The sequence below is a fragment of the Hetaerina americana genome, unplaced genomic scaffold (assembly GCF_022747635.1).
Source record: "Hetaerina americana unplaced genomic scaffold, ioHetAmer1.1.p SCAF_5, whole genome shotgun sequence".
Classification (NCBI taxonomy): Eukaryota; Metazoa; Arthropoda; class Insecta; order Odonata; family Calopterygidae; genus Hetaerina; species Hetaerina americana.
This window is the reverse complement of record NW_027287095.1, coordinates 31,540,506-31,557,201: the sequence shown is the minus strand read 5'-3', so window position 1 is coordinate 31,557,201 and position 16,696 is coordinate 31,540,506. Positions and strand designations below refer to the sequence as shown.

The 16,696-nt window shown below is 35.2% G+C and overlaps 2 protein-coding genes across 2 annotated transcripts in view; one reads left to right on the top strand and one right to left on the bottom strand.

Moving 5' to 3' along the window:
- Positions 1-16,696, top strand: part of LOC139694233 (peroxisomal sarcosine oxidase-like) — a 38,138-nt gene that overhangs the window by 11,409 nt on the left and 10,033 nt on the right. Inside the window, exon 3 of the mRNA XM_071592677.1 lies at positions 11,466-11,685. Coding sequence (XP_071448778.1) covers positions 11,466-11,685 — 220 coding nt within the window. The remainder of the gene's footprint in view (positions 1-11,465; positions 11,686-16,696) is intronic.
- Positions 1,227-15,134, bottom strand: LOC139694235 (hemolymph lipopolysaccharide-binding protein-like). The gene is made up of 3 exons (XM_071592678.1): positions 14,827-15,134; positions 7,989-8,243; positions 1,227-2,294 (listed from the first exon to the last, which is right to left on the bottom strand). The coding sequence occupies exons 1-3, from the start codon at positions 15,095-15,097 to the stop codon at positions 2,122-2,124; spliced, it is 699 nt and encodes a 232-aa protein (XP_071448779.1). The 5' UTR covers positions 15,098-15,134; the 3' UTR covers positions 1,227-2,121.

Here is a 16,696-nt window from a genome sequence, read left to right as displayed (position 1 = left end):
ATAAATACTACGGATCAGCCCATATAGCCTCTTCCTCCAACATTTTCCTAAACCTTTTAGTGGCTCCACAGGAATGTTGTCCACCCCCATGGCCTTATTTGATTTCGTCTCCCTTAATGCCCTTTTTATCTCATCGTTGAGTATGCCCGTACCTAAGCTATATTCATCTACGTCATAATCTCTTTCTATGTCTAACTTCTTTGGCCTAAGTTCTTTACCGTACAGTTTTTCTATATATTCCTTCCATCTCTCTTGGATCTTTTCTATGTCAACTATTATCTTACCCGACTTATCTCTAACTGTTAGCACTGACTTTCCCTTCTTACTTCCCAATAGTGATTAAACTTTCTTGCATAGTCCTCCCTCCCTCTGCAAACTTTCCATATCCTTGCACTGCATCTTCTGCCATGCTTCCTTTGCTTTATATGTTATCGGTCTCAATTTATTATTTTACTCCTTGTATTTCCTTTTCTCTAGCTCCTTGTATACATTCTTCGATTTCCTGCTCTCATCTGTCTCTCTAATAATCTCATCCGTGATCCATGGTTTCCTTGCCCTCTCCCATTAACGGTTCATATAGTTTCTTTTGAAGCTTTCCATATCTCTTTTTTGATAAAACTTCCCATATTACTTATGGTAGAATCCATTTCTTTTCAATGCCATTCCTGATTAACTAATGTGCCCTATGCCACATCATTGTTTCTGTTCCTACATCTCATTATTCTTCTGCTCTCGCTTCCTTCCTTACTTACCTCTCATGATTCCTGATTATGCTGCAATGCTGTCTCTTCCTTTTTTACTTACTTTGTTCCAATGCCATAATCACAACTGATGTTCCTTGGAACTTTCAAAATGTTGTTTCTACACACTTTTAGACCTTTCCAGAATATTAAATTACTGGGTGCCATCCACGTAGAATGTGAAGAATAAAAATTTTGTTTGCACCAAAATCAGTATAAATTCCAAGGGTAAATGAACAGGAGACATGAAGGTATAGGTAAAAATCTTCTAATTAGGTGATAATACTGAGTTTTGCTATAGTTGATGAGGGCAGATTATGTTTACAATGGTATGATGGCTGATTTAAAAAATTCAAGGCATGGCAAAGAAAATACTTTAAAGGTCCTTCAATTAATGAGAAATCATTGATCCACTACATAGTCAAAAATAACTACCTCCTTGAAAAAACTACATCAGCTCTTTAATTGCAATATAGACTTCAGGAAGATAAAGTACAAGTACAGATTATCATCTTTTCCAATAATGTATACTTCTTCTTCATTAGTTCAGACAATTCAGAGTTTAAGTATGATTAAGTATGTCATGAGAGATTAAGTATGTTTACCAAGCAGAAAGCAACATTTTCTTAAAACCAATTTCACCAAATAATAAACTACATGAAAATAATTTTTTAAAAGAAATTTTCCCTCAGTAGCATTTGTAATATCATGGGGGGTACAGTTTATACTATACTGTGTGTCACAGGGAAAATGATTAACATACATGGATGTATATCACTCGCATTTATGAATTAAAAGTATAAAAATATAAACAGTTCTACATTTGAGGGAGAATGGTATCCACTTTCAAGTGGGCACCTCCAAATCAGGTTGCTCCTCTTCTTTTGATTACTTCAACACTGAAAATTCGTTTTTATCAATACTTCATGCACATTACAATTCACAAATATCTAATTGATTAAGTAAACTTAAATAACAATTAGAAGTTGTGAGCAAGGTATTGATGATAAGTACATACAGGAGTTGGTACCTAGAGCTATAGAACTATGATATGATTGGAAAAGGCAGCTGAGAAAGAAAGCTACATACCTACTTTGCCTCTCTCGTTTCCTACCTCACAATATGTATCAATGCAAAACCTTGGTACGTATGCATTGAAATAATTCCTAACCAAGAATGTCTTAAGTCAATAAAGTTTTTTTAATGAAATGCTTAAGTATATTCATTACAATCATTGAGTGCCTAAGCATATTGTCATCAGCAAGGATGTTCATTTAAATGCCAAAATACTACGATATGTGATTTCTTCAAAAATCCTAACTGAATTTGCTTCATTAGTAATAACTTTTATAATTTATTATATTCCATTATAATTTTTTTTTCAAATATCGACCCAGGACAGATCATATTCACAAAAAAAAGAAAGCTTTTCTTCACAACCAACATCACACAAAAATGAATTACGAATGAGGCATCCACAATTCTGATTGCCTCCATAGTTGTTGGGATCACTATGGCCCCATTTCAGAAAACCAGTAGAATTAAGGGGTTGTCCTGTGTGGAGAGAGATAAGAAAAATACATCAATGCCATTATTGCCACTACATTGCAAGGTCTAAAAGAAGGAAATTATGAAAAGGATGGGGAGCTTAAAGTAGGATTTAAAGTTGTTCAAGAGGTATTTATGCAAGAAATTTAATTGATAAATCTCAAGTTAGTTAGGTAGCCAAAGAATTACAGGAACCATGAAGTGCATCATATAAGCAAAAGGCAATCATACGTCATGTGCAAAACATGCACTTATATTCTCAGAAGTATGAAGTTTTTTGTGAAAAAACACTTACATAGTAGAGCACAAACATAAGCAGATGGAAGGAACTCTTAGGGATCTATTTTGGATGAAATTCAAAGGATATTAGGCAAATTTTGGTTAAGGAGTTGGTTTGCCTTTTTAAAGAAAATTGAATTGAAGAAGCTTGGTCATTAAAGAATATCACAGAAAAGGTAATTAAAGCCGGAAAGGATAAGCCTAGGTAAAAGGTTTTCAAAAGTGAGCAAAGAGTGGTGTAGCTAGGGGTTATACAGTGAAAATAACCAAAATGCAGGGAAAAAGGTAACTAACACCATGCAATCCCCTAAATTATGCCAATCCTGTCGTCATCAAAGAGTATGCCAAAATACACCTTGCTAGAGATTCCTTACTGACACCTATGAGTCATTCATTACATCAATAGCACTTTTTAAGTGACAGTTCCATAGAATTCCAATAGAAAACTCTTTGACTTTCATCAATAATTTCTCATAACATTTTCCAGAAAGAAAATAATACGCAAAAGGCAATTTACTATCACAAATCAATAAAAAAACAACAATAGTAAAATTGGTGAAATTTAACATTGTCGAAATCCTTTCAAATTTCAGGAATAAGATTCTCATCCTCTCACACTTCTTGCATTATACACACATAAAGAGTTTTAAAATCCAAAAGTATGTTTGCGAGTCTCTTGTTCATTAGATTAGATTTAATATTCCTATGAGATCAACTGCATCAGTACTTAATACCTAAGTACTTAGGATGATATTAGATAGTATACTGGTTACTAGCAAACCCCTTGGGTAACACAATATGATTATTATTATCAATAATCTTCTGGTTAAGATAATTTTGGATGAACACAAATTAACAAACACTAGAGCGTTTTGCCTTGCCTCTTCCAGCAAAACAAAACCCAACCTTTAACACTATACACAATAAGCCCCTCTTAAAATCTGCATACTCCCATTGTCCTTTCATTCTGCCCAACAATTGTATCCTACTCCTGCCCCTTCCTTGCTTGTCTAAATTTCTACCCTCTATCACAGTCTTCAACATTCCATCGTCAATCAAAATGCTCTGCATCCATCTTTACAGCTTCTTTTAAATTTCTCCCAACAATCCTCTCTCCATACAAGGGAGAAAAACACTCCATATCAGAGTTTTGACAAAACTTTTCTTAACATTCTCGTAAAACAATCCTGTCATCAATTCCCTTCTCCTCGTGAAAGTTTCCTAGCCTAATGCATTTATTCCCTTTATGTCCCTACTACTTCAACCATTTTGGTCCAAAACACCTCCAAGATGAGTAAACTGTTCCACCTGTCTAGGTTTTACCCTCCTACAAGGTTAATTTGGAAGGTTCTCAAATCACCATCAGATGTCAGTGCTAGCACAATGCAGTAATCCCAATCCCATCCCAAGTAACCCATGCAGTAGTAGGTAATCCTTTATGAGTAAATGCGTAATGCATTAGTGCTCTGGAAAGAGATCTGTTGAAAATTGAGAATCAAGCAATGATTAAATGCTTCATAAAGAAAGGTAAGAAAGAAAAAGAAATTTTTTTCCGTTTTGTGACCACAGATGAAATTTTGGTCACCTAGTATTCCCCAGAGACAAAATAGCAGCAAAAACTGTGGAAAGATGTTAATTCACCCTTACCAAAGGAAGCAAATGCAATACGATCAGCAGGTGATGGCTTCAGTTTTCTGGATACGAATGGGATTCTGCTGACAAATTATCTTCCCACTGGTCAAACAACTACTGGACAATACTACTCTAACCTACTGGACCAACTATAGAAACAGGTACACAAAGAAAGGCCAGGTTTGGCAACGAAGGAAGTCATCTTTCATCAAGACAATACACAACCACATACAAGAGTCACTGCCATGGCAAAAATACATGAACTTAGATACCAATAGTTACCACACCTGCCTAATTTGACTCCACCAGGTTTCCACCTCTTTCTCAAGCTCAAAATTTTCTTTGCTGGATGGAGATTTTCTTCAAACAAAGATTTAGAGCCAAAGTAGACTGGTATTTAGCAGGCCTGAAGGAATCTAATTTTCAAGATGGGAGAAAGACATTGCAACATCGATAGACTAAGTACATTAGTGTACAGGGAGACTACATTAAAAAATAAAAGTTTCACAGAGATAAGTCATTTATTTCTATTCCATTCTGAGACCTTATCAAATTACCCTTTTATATTTCTCCCTATTAGAGACCTCAATATTGCTATAGCATCATATGTGCCTCTCCCTTTTTTCAAAACCAAACTGTTCCGTAGTCATCATATGTAACTTTCCCTTTTTTGGCAAAAGAACTAACATTGACCTAAACAGGTCTTCTGACTAAATTTTCTCCTATAAATACTATTGATTAGCCCATAAAAATACTTTTTCCTACCTTTTTCCTACCCTTAAAGTAGTTTGCGGGAATTTTGTCTATCCTCACTGCCTTATTTGATTTCAATTCCATTAACACTCTCTCTCTCTCTATCTCACCATCAAGTAAGCCCAGACCAAAGCTATTCTAATCTATGTCATGCTCTCTTTCAATGTCTTTACCGTGCAGTTCTTCTATACATTGCTTCCATCTCTATTGGATCTTCTCTTTCAACTAATATTTTTCCAGACTTAATTTTGACTGTGATCACAGAGTTTTCCTTCTTATTTCCTTACAGGATTTGAACCTTCCTGTAGAGCACACCAATTTCACCCTTTCTTTGCAAACTGCCCATTACCTTGAGCTGTTTTCCACCATACTTCTTTTGCTCTATTAGTTCTTCTTTAACTCTTTATACTTTCTTCTACCTAACTTCATATTTACATTGCGTTTCCTTCTCTCAGCCATTTTTTTCTAATCATCATGTCCATAATCCATGGTTTCCTAGTCCTTTTCCTATTTGCAGTTCCTTTAGTTTTGTTTGCAGCTTTTGATATCCCTTTTTTGCCTTGCTCCAATTTTTCCTCTATTGTACCCAGCTCCCTGTTCTCAATCATAATATTCTCTACAGCCTATGCAAACAGCCTCCTTCCCGGTAGTTCCAGTCAACACTTCCGAATTTCAATTCCTAAAACGTTCACCCTGTTTTATCTTTTTTCATTCAGATGCTACAGTTCATCAGCACTGAACTATGATCTGAATCCATATATTTTCCAAAAAAACTATGTGAATTAATCATGTTATGGTTTAATCATGTTCCTAAATCTATTCCTAGCCAAAATATAACTTAATGGGATCTCCAGGCATTTTCCACACCTCTGCCTTTTGTGGGGTCTAAACTAGGTGTTCATTATGGTTAAACCCTGTCTCCTGCAGAACTCTATTCCTTTCTCCTAGAGATCATTTATTATCCCTAACCTATAGTCTCCCACTTCACTACCATCTCTTCCTTCACCTACCATCCTGTTCCAATCCTCAAAAACTATCCAATGTTTCCCTCCAGGAACACCTATAATTATGTCCTACCACTGCTTGTATACCCTATTGACTTCTTCCTCCCTATGATTCCGTGATGAAAAATATACCTGAACAATGGCCAAGTTCATTTGTTCAGCTTTTACTTCTAATCATAATTTTCTATCAGTTTCTTGCTCCATGCTTACTACACTTCTTCCTGCCTTTTTATTCAATATTATACCATCCCTTGCTGGCTCTCTTCCCTTCCACTGTATATTACTCTATAGCTATAACTCCAGTAATTCCTGCTATCCTGCCATTTTGCCTTGCATAGCCCCGAAACATCTATATTTCCTCTCTCCATCTTTTACTTTATATTTTCTAATATTCCTTTCCTCAACATCATCCTAACATTCCAAGTCCTTATTCTAACTTATTTGGTCCTCTTCTGTGTCTCTCCCATTGCTTTTGATTTGTAAGGGTTTCATGAGATGATTACCGTGGAAGCCTTGCCTCTCCTACTGCCTGGCACACTATATGCCAATTGGGCCAAGTTCTGTAGTTGCCAAGACTCATTGTAATAATCTTGTCTATTATCAGTTCCTAGAATAAAAATTGAGGTGGATTCCAGTTGCCTTCCTCAATGAAATGTATGGAAGGGAGGAGCTATGGCAGGGAAGAGAATCAGATAGCAAGTTAGAGGAGATCAGGATGTGAGATATAGGATGACCACTGTGAGCAGTGGAGGACGGTTAAGTGTAGGACTTAAGAGAGAGACATAAGACCTGATGAGCTAGGAAGAAAAATCACTGCAAGCTTCTTGCTCGTAAACTTCCTCACATAAATGTATGACAAAACATTCCACCCCCCTATGAAGCTTTTGTTCAGAGTCGGCAATTATCAGTGATATACATGAGGTCAGGCTTCAGAGATTGTGAAAGTAACTACGCCACCATACCTACACCACTGTAGAGAAGGATGGAGAAAATAAACTCGAGGAGAAGAAAATAAGCTAAGAAATGTTAGGTAAGGTCAAGAGAAAACTAAAAACAATACAAAAAAGTAGATGGAGAAGATTCTGAGAGGTAACAGGATACTAAGAAAGTGATAGAAGGAAAATTGAATGGTTAGAATGGAAGGGGGAGGATAATAATATGCATTTTAGATGGCAAGCTGGTGGGGAGAAAGTATAAAAGCTAAAAAAGGAAATAGAGTCATTCAAAGGGTACTGTATTTGGTGGAATATAAGACAGCATTTTTTTCTAAATTTATGGTTAAAAAATCACTGGCATCTTATATGTCAAAGTTCAAACTTCATGGGTCAACATTCGATGCTGAATGTTATTTTCACCCTGGAGTACTACCTATTTGACTCATTACATGCAGATGTGAATTAATATTATAAGTATTTACTCACAAATGATATTTATTATTCAATTGAAGAATTAGGTCATTGGGATTGCCACTAATAACCTCAATGCAATGTTGATCACTCCCGTAATGTCGAAAGAGGTTTGAGTGAGGTGTCAAAATGACCTTGATCGTGTTTAATCACAACCGATCATAACAAAACAGTTTGTTATCTTCTTAATGGGTGTGATTATTTGTTTTAAAAAATTACATTAATAAATATAACAACAGGAGACAAAAAGATTAAGCCATACAATTCAGTTTAAACTACAAGAGTTGCATGAAGACTATACTAAGGAGCATGGAAATGGAGTAGCCAGGCATTTCGGTCCACCACCTATTGAAAAATAATTGTGCCATCTATGTGGCTTTCCTGAAACTTTAAAACTAAAATGTAAATATATTATGGTGGGGTGTCATATTTTCCAAAGAATTATTAGTACTTTTTTCTTGTGTGTGCCTTACTGAAATGAAGGTGCATCTTACATTCCATCAAATAAGGTATATCATTCTGAAGTTCTATGAAAACCCACAATGGTACGTAACAGTTATCAGAGATCATCCAAAACCTACTTTCAACGGGTAGATGACCAAATAATGCAAATAATAAATATTTACCAAAAATTGTGATGAATTCTCCTTCCTTGATCTGGTCATGGAAACCAACAAATGCTGAGGCACCAGCTTTGGGGAACTTGGAGAATATATTTTGAAGGACTCGATGTTCAGCCTCTGAGTTGATAATTGCAAGGTGGCCACCTTCCCTGGAGCATGTCTTCAATGCTTCATCAAAATTAGATGGTTTTTCTGCGTATAGCTTGTAGTATCCAATGCCAGGAAAATACTCATATCCTTCAGGCCTAGATGGAGGTACTAAATAAATCATAAAAGAAAACTGGTTTATGAAGCCGGGCATTGAGAATACACATTAATAAGTCATACTACAGAAAAGAAACAAGCAATATTAATGCCTCATTTAATTGTTTTTAAATAGCATGCAGGAATTAGGAATACTCTGAATGAATAAGTATGATCATTTTTAATTAAGTGCATTATGACACTATTGAAACACCCATTTAATGAAAACTCAAAGAATGAGGAAATGTACCTGCTGATGCACTGAGCAGATATACTCAAAATTTTGAGTTTGAAAAATACATCCTGAAGGGATATGGATGTGTCTGTTACTTTTCTAATGATTAAAATATTACGTTTATTATCAGCCCATAAGTTCCAAGACAAAATAAAATAGCTTAGATGGCTAATGCGCAAATACAAAATGGCATAAAGTTAAATGCGAGCAGGTCCGAGAGGCAGCCTTGGCTTGCTCACTCTCATACTTATAAATACCTATGTCATTTTGTATTTGCAACTTTATAGGCTGATAATAAACACAATCTTTAATAATTGCATCTGGTCATTTAGAAGTTACACAACAGAGTAGGGGGGAGGGCCTTTCCTTCCTCCATGCCATCTATGGTTTCCCAAGATCTGGTATCTGAAAAATCACACACCTTGGGTAAAGCTGAGGGTGGCCTGAGAGGTCTGACCAGGTATCAAACCCGAACCCTCAGGTCAGTAGCCCAGTACTCTACCCTTAAGACTACCAGATCCCTAATTACACATACATATTGTCCAGGGAAAAATATTTGCTTATATAAAGTAAGCATTTTATTTGCCTTTAGTGTGATCAAATATAGATGTATTAACCAATCATTTTCAACCATGTCATAGAATATATTTTAGCTCTATTCAAATACAGTTCACGGTATGCATTGAAAAACATTTCTCTCACTTTCTGAGGCACTCTCAATCCTGAATTCCCAAGATATTTCCAATGTTTTAATGTAGACATAAACAGTATAGAAGAATAGACAAGTTACAATTAAAATTAGGCACCTGCAACAGTTGCTTCCAGACTGAAAACTTGGAGTGGACCAACTTCATCAACACTGGTTTTGAAATCCATCTTCCAGTTGTTGGGCAGTTGTGGGGCAGAATTGTTTACAGATAATTTGGTTACCCAATGGCCAGTTTGATTTCTCTGACTGACCAAAGAAAAACCAAAATATCGACCACTAGATGACAATTGGTTTGTTTGTGTCATTTGACATTTCACTGCCTTCATGCACATGAATGACAGAAGAAATAAAAATACTGGCAACTCATATTTGCTCATTTCAGAGAGTGCTGTGCTCTTTGAGAAAGATAAATCAGACTCACTTCAGAGGTTGAGGACTAAATCCTGTTACTAAGCTCTACCTACATATATATACTGGCCCGAATTTTTTCTGCTCAAGATAAAATGCCATACACACACGCCCTTGTCATCCCTAATAAATTTCCAACAGATAAGAGGAACTGTTTACACAGAATGCTCCTCAAGCTATCTGTAACAGCTGTCATCCCACCCTCATGATGACTAATTTGATCCAACATTGGATGTCAATTAGGTACGAGGAATATGAGCATTTCCTGCTTTTTCCTTTTTATCATAAAGAGGGAAGAATAAATATTCACTTCTCTAAAAGTACAATGATCTGTGTACACTGACATTCACATGAACTTGATTTTGTCTCTGGAAGCCCAGAGAGGGTTCCATTCAATTTTGTCTCTACCACACTATTCAATGAAACTGAAGAGTTGATACTGTAATGATTTCCTTTCAAGTATCACGAACAAAATATATATTCTTTTTCATGGGCTGCTACCTTAACCAATAATAGTATGCATACAATCCAAGCTGAAATAAATACTAATAAATACATTTAGATAGTACATACATAATACAATGTCTAACATAAATCTTCTCAACCTGACATTTGCAACAGGATTTTAATCACATTGAAAGATTTATCCTAATATCATTTTAAAATACAATTTCATTAAGATTTAGCTTTTGCTAATTATGAATTTTATAAAACTATTTTGGGCCCATGGAAAATTCATCAGCATGATAGACATGCCTAACTGCTTGATAGAGCAATTATTTAAGTACTAAAAAATACAACTAATTTCCTGAAGACTATTACATGGGCTATTCCAATAAATCATTTAGCAAAGCCCTTCAACAAAATTTCACTGAAATTTGGCATTGCTAAGAATCAGTAATGCTCACCTGATTCCATCTCATCAGTATTAATTTAGAACTTGGGATAGCATTTTCTATACCACTAATGGTTCCCCATATGAACCAGATAAACCAGTAAATTGCATAGCCTTGTTTTAGCCGCTGTAAACATAAAATTATATCAGAATCATTGTGATACATTACTTGCTGATAACTGTAGCGTATCAATTAATCTTTCTTATGGCATTTCATCTCTCTCAGGGATCCAGGTGGACCCAAAGGGTTAAGGTAAAAAGGGAAAAGGTCAGAGTCAAAAGGGTGGCCTCCTTGGAATGGGTTTGTTGAGTATGCCACAGTGAAACTAACCTACATGTTCTCATGTTGTAATAACATTTATATGACTCAATGTTTGAGTAACTATAGCTTTACAAACATTTTGGATCAATATAAACCTCTCCATCCATTTGGTAAATGGTTCTTAAACTTTCATTCCATTAAGTGGCTCATAGTTTTGAATGATAGAAATCAGAATTCTACTACACTTACGTTTAACAGGAGATAATTGGTAATTTTTATTACCAGAATATTAGATCTTTAAAGCCAAGAAATTGTGATTATTTATTATGAAATCATGAGAATATCAAAACAAAGAATGGTTTGTGATTCATTTGATAATAGTATGACCATAAAAAATTGAGACGAAAATAACTACCCCATATTGATCAATTTATTGTTACAAAAGTTAGTCATTGCTATATGTGTAGCAGAATTTCATTAATATTGCATATTTTGCAAAATAATTTCATGCTCAAAGTTCCTATAGTACATACAATCTTTCACTCTGCAGTGCATAAGAATACACCTATTATGAAAATGAAAAAAGAATGGAATACAATAATACATATTCATTATTTTACACATTTCATTGAATTCCATAAATCTTTAACATACTGAAAGATTGTGCCCTCTGGTGCCATCACAGTTTGATCAATGGGTTTGTACTTGTATTTTTTGCTCTTTTCCAGGGAAACAGGGGCTCTGTATTTAGCAGGAAAAAGTGAATACACAGACTTGGAAAATTTGATATCAAACCTGAACAAAGTTCCTCATGTCAGCCATTCAAAACTAACCAATGATGAACTAAAAAAACAGTATCCTCAATTTTGTTTACCAAAAGACTACATTGCATGCTATGAAAAGAATGCAGGAGTCCTACTCGCATCAAGGTGTTTAAATGCAGTCCAGGTACTACTTTGTTATTTATTTCCATAGAAAAACTTGCATCAATGACATGCTAAGAGAAACTGTGGTTATAGTGTAGATCATACGAGACTATAACTCTTATTTTATATTAATATTTGGAAGGTATAGATGGGAACTGCCAAATTAAACTAAAAAAGAAAGAGTATTTTGGCAAGCCTGTATTTACTAATTTCACATCCCTACCACAGCAATTGACTAAATACCCTTATATGAGTGTCAGTAGAACTTACTGACCAATTGTGAGTCAAATCCACACATTCAGGGCAGGAGCAACGGTTTCTTTCTTTGTGGTCATCGTTATGATACAGCAGGGACATCTGACACCTAAAGAAATCATAGTTTGGGTGATGCTCTGGTGTGCAGAGGCATCATCCAGACCCGAGAGCAGTTGCAGCTGTCATAAATTGATCACCGGAAAAAGTCTGATGTCCTAAGACGTCTATTAGTTCTGTTTTTTTCTTTTTTATTTATGAACCAAACGTAAAACTCAACCTCTATTGTTTTCTTTAATTAAATTTAAATCCATGCTAAGGGAGAGAAATCAAACTGGGAGCATTCTAAGGTTATAGTAACCACCAAAACATGAGAATATAATCCATGAAAACTATTGTAAAGACTCATTGCAGAACTCAATCAATTTCTAGTTCTACCATCACAGTAATTACCCTGATGGTTGGTTTGATAAACAAGAGTACAGCTCACTTTATACCAAGCCCTCTATATGACATGCCTAATTCACACATTAAGAGTAGGGAGGGGGGCTTTTCTTTTGCCTGTGGTTTCCCAGGAAGATCTGATACCCAAAAAATCACACAGCTTGAGTCAAACCTTTAAGACCCAGAATCAAACCTGAGCCCTCTGATTAATAAGCCATTCCTCCTCCCACTGGGTTACCAAGATTCCCATAATTTCATGAGCGGAATATTTTCTCATTGCATCAATGCATTCTGAATCTCAGCTAACTGGAAACTTCTTTCCAATATGAAACAAATGCATGAAATTCTAACGTAAATTTTAGAAAGTTCCAAATTAGCTTGTTGCACCTTCAATTCTAGCCTAATTTAGATTATTGAAATGATTGCATTTATTGTTTGAAACAAATAACGGCCAAACAGACATTTATGAAGAAACAAACTCTTAAGTTATCGTAAAAAGAATATAAAAAATTTAGGAGCAAAAACGATTTACTGCATCTCGAGGGTCTTCGGATATTGCCGTATGCATCGGGTAGGCAACCGGTGTAGCATATGTACTCAATTATGCCGCGCCTGTCGTTAAGGCAGATAATTAAGTTATACTATGAAAAAAAAGAATAATTACATAAGTCTAACACATTTATGCTGAATACCACACTCCTAAGCGGCCATCCTATCTGTTTCACCCATACTACACATGGTAGAACCTATTAAAAAAGAAAAAGTGATAGTCGCAGTACTCCAGCGACTCCAAACTAATATATCTAGAAAATCCCTGACAAAAATAATGAATTATTCTTATTTCCTTAATGCTTCGTGAAAGGGAAAATAATTATTCGGAAATTTTCCCAGGCTAGAAGGGATCTTGAATTTATTGGTGGTAAGATGAAATCAAAAATAACAAACCATTACACGATTCCACAAAATCTCTTATTAACGGCTCCAGTCTACTTGTCTCGAATGAAAACATCCACTCCGTGGCAAATGCACATTTTGAAAAGCAGCAGCTGACGGATTCTATCAAAGGACAGCGAAAGATAATTGCGTATCTGAAGAGCAAAAGCTGCTATCGTGCTTTTTAAGTGTTCGATGAGAATGCGGGCATTATGCACGCCGAGTTGTGCATTTTCTTCGGTAATTACGGAATTTAAAATTTTATCGCCAGGTAGTGGTACCCTCACGAGGATTAATGAGCGAGGGGGAATGGCGGATCATCGACTCAAGAGTATGAACAACGAGAATATGACTCTGGAGATTCGACCATAGTGCAAGCCCGGAAAAGAATTACGCCTCTAATTCAGCGTTGACCAAATTGCCATGGATCGTTTTCTTAAATGGCGACTCCACTCCCTGGCTAGAGCTTCCAACAAGTTACTGCCAATGCTTCCTGCCAAGGACCCCACTACACACACATACATCATCGACTTTCAAGTCAAAACTGCACAGAGGTAAAAAAAAATGTTGGGAACCCATTAGCCATTAGTTTTTTATGGTGAGTCCTTCATTCAGACCTTGGAGGAAGTGCTTTTCGGAATTTTGAAAGGTAGAGTACAAATATTAACGGTAATATGAAGTTAAACACGTCATTTTCCGAATCTAATGCAACTTTTTTTTCGCGAGTTATGTAAAATTTATATAAATTTGGGCGCGTATAACACATGGAAATAAACGTACAATGTAGAGAGGTCAAATGATACAGTTAAATGTATTTTAGAAATCAGAAATTTTATGGTTTAATGAAATTAGTATACAATATTTAAAAATATATCATCATACAATTTACACTGCCTTCATCGCTGAAACCTTCGATGCAAACACTATCCGCTCAAATAAAAGTTCTTACAATGCTAAAACAGTATTTAGAATCAAAAGTCATTGGATGATGTTCGTAGAAATTTCACATAAAGGATTCAGAAAAGCCTGAGATATTTAATGCTTGGAATTGTGTACCAGGCAAATTTCAGCAAATGTATTTAAAAATAAATGCTCTTTCCAAGTTTCTCATTCACTCAAATTTAATTGCATAGTATTCTTCAAAACATTCCCCTGATTTACAAAATCTAGCATTTGACTTATTTTACAATAGCTACTATTCAATCGGTGACGGCAGTCCAGTAGCTAGAAGGTTGGGCCAATGACAAAGGTCCCGGTTTGATTTCAGGTGATGCTTCTGGTTACCCTCAGCTTGACCCCAGGCTGGGCATTTTTTGGGGACCACATTATCTTGGGAAACCACAGGTGGAATAGGGAAAGAAATTAGTCAACCTAGCCTTGAATGCTAATTATATACACTCCCATTGAATTAATTTAAAGGTGATACCTACTCTCAACTATTAAACCAACCTTTGTGCTGATTACTGTAATTTTTTTGATTTTGCAATGATGAGCTAATTTTATTAATAGATTCTTCTATTTTGATATTTATTACCTGTTACTGTTGCTTGCAAATTGAAGAGTTGAAATTCACCTGATTTATCATTACGAGTGTGAATGTCTAACTTCCAAAGACTGCTCGACTGATTAGCAAACATGTTGACAGAATACTTTGTGATGAAGTGGCCTGTTTGGTTTCTTTTGCTGGAGATGGATAATCCAAATGGTTGTGCTGCACACCTAAGTTGACTATTGCCTGTGATACCATTCCCTGATTCCATGCACCATGATAACAGAACAAATAATAACATGTATCGAAATTCCATTTCTGAGAAAAATTGAAATCTGTGCTATTCGTCAACTCTCAAATTAAAAACTTGAATATGCATTTCTGATGAGCTGCCCTCACTTTTATATCTTGAAGATAAAGTGCTCCTTATAAAAAAATCATATATATACATATAGAGAGATGGGGTTAACCAAAGCAAAAGCATATTAATTAATGTGTTTGACACTAAGGTCATCTAAAAGACGTCATAAAGTTGACATTTCCTTGAAAAACATTCACTGATAAGAAAATTGCTAAGAAATATCCTTTCATTATGTCCGCATCAAAACTTGCAAGTAATGTACAAATATGAACCCATGACTCGTTAATATTAGCTCCTCCCTTTCTTAATTGGCAAATATGGGCAATGAATTACCCTGAAATAGAGAATTTTTATCTTTCAAACAAAGAGCACCATTGTAATATGCTTAAATAAATGACCTGTGATAAAAAAATAATATATATCCAATTGTTATTTCTCAGCGTACAATTTTATGAATTTAACGCAGAAGTTCCATTTGATATCTTGCATCTCATATGACCATGATTCATATACTCTGCCTATGTAATGATTTTTATGACTCATTTTGGCAGAAAATTCTTCATTTTTACATTCAAAATCAACATTTGCATATCGTTTGAAATATTCAAATAATTGTGCACAATTGGTCAATTTGAAGTAAAATTAATATTATTCTAATAATGCTATTCCCATGCTTACTATTTCCAAAATAGTGGCATTAGTACTAAATAAGCATACGTAGAATGTATACACCACATAATTCTTTTCTACTAACAGTTTTTTTATTTTAATGTAAAATAAGAATATTTTGTGAGTATTTTTTGTTTAGAAAATTCTGTTGTGTCAACCAAGGGCTTGAAGTTATTGATGAACACAGGACATGTTGAACACTAGAAATCAATGGGGATGATAACATTAAAAGGAACTATAGCCATGAAAATTCAAGGACTTACCGAGCATGCAAATTTAAAAATGCAAGAATAAAGCATTAGATGGCGAGAGGAAATTTTGGTATTTTAGTGCTGTGCAAGGTGATAGTGAAGGACAACAGGAGCAATTGAGCAATTATTATAGGGTAAAATACAGCAAAGGAGACAAGAGCGAGCAAGGAGTGGTCATATTCATTGAATAAAAATACAAAGAAGTATAGCACTCATTGAGTAGGTGTGAAGCTGAACCAATGAACTTATTATTTAGGCCTGCATGCTAACAGCATAACCATAGAGAGGAAGAAATAGGGTATATGATCAATTACAGGAAATAATTGCAGGTTTCTCCAGACAGAGCATTTTATAATAGTCTGAGATTGGATGTGGCGGTGGGAAAAGGAAGAGATGGAATTGAGGAAGAGGACTATTGTTTAGGAACAAGAAATAAATGGGGAAAATTCAATTGAGGTCTTCTGCAGAGAAGGTTTAATCACAATAAATACTAGACTAAAACACCACAATAGATGTAAATACAAATTACAGGGATTTAGAGAAATACCATTTAGACTAAATTATGGTGACAAAAAGGTTAAGGAACAGCATGATTAATTTTCATGTTCCTAAGAGTGCATGTAGATTCAAATAA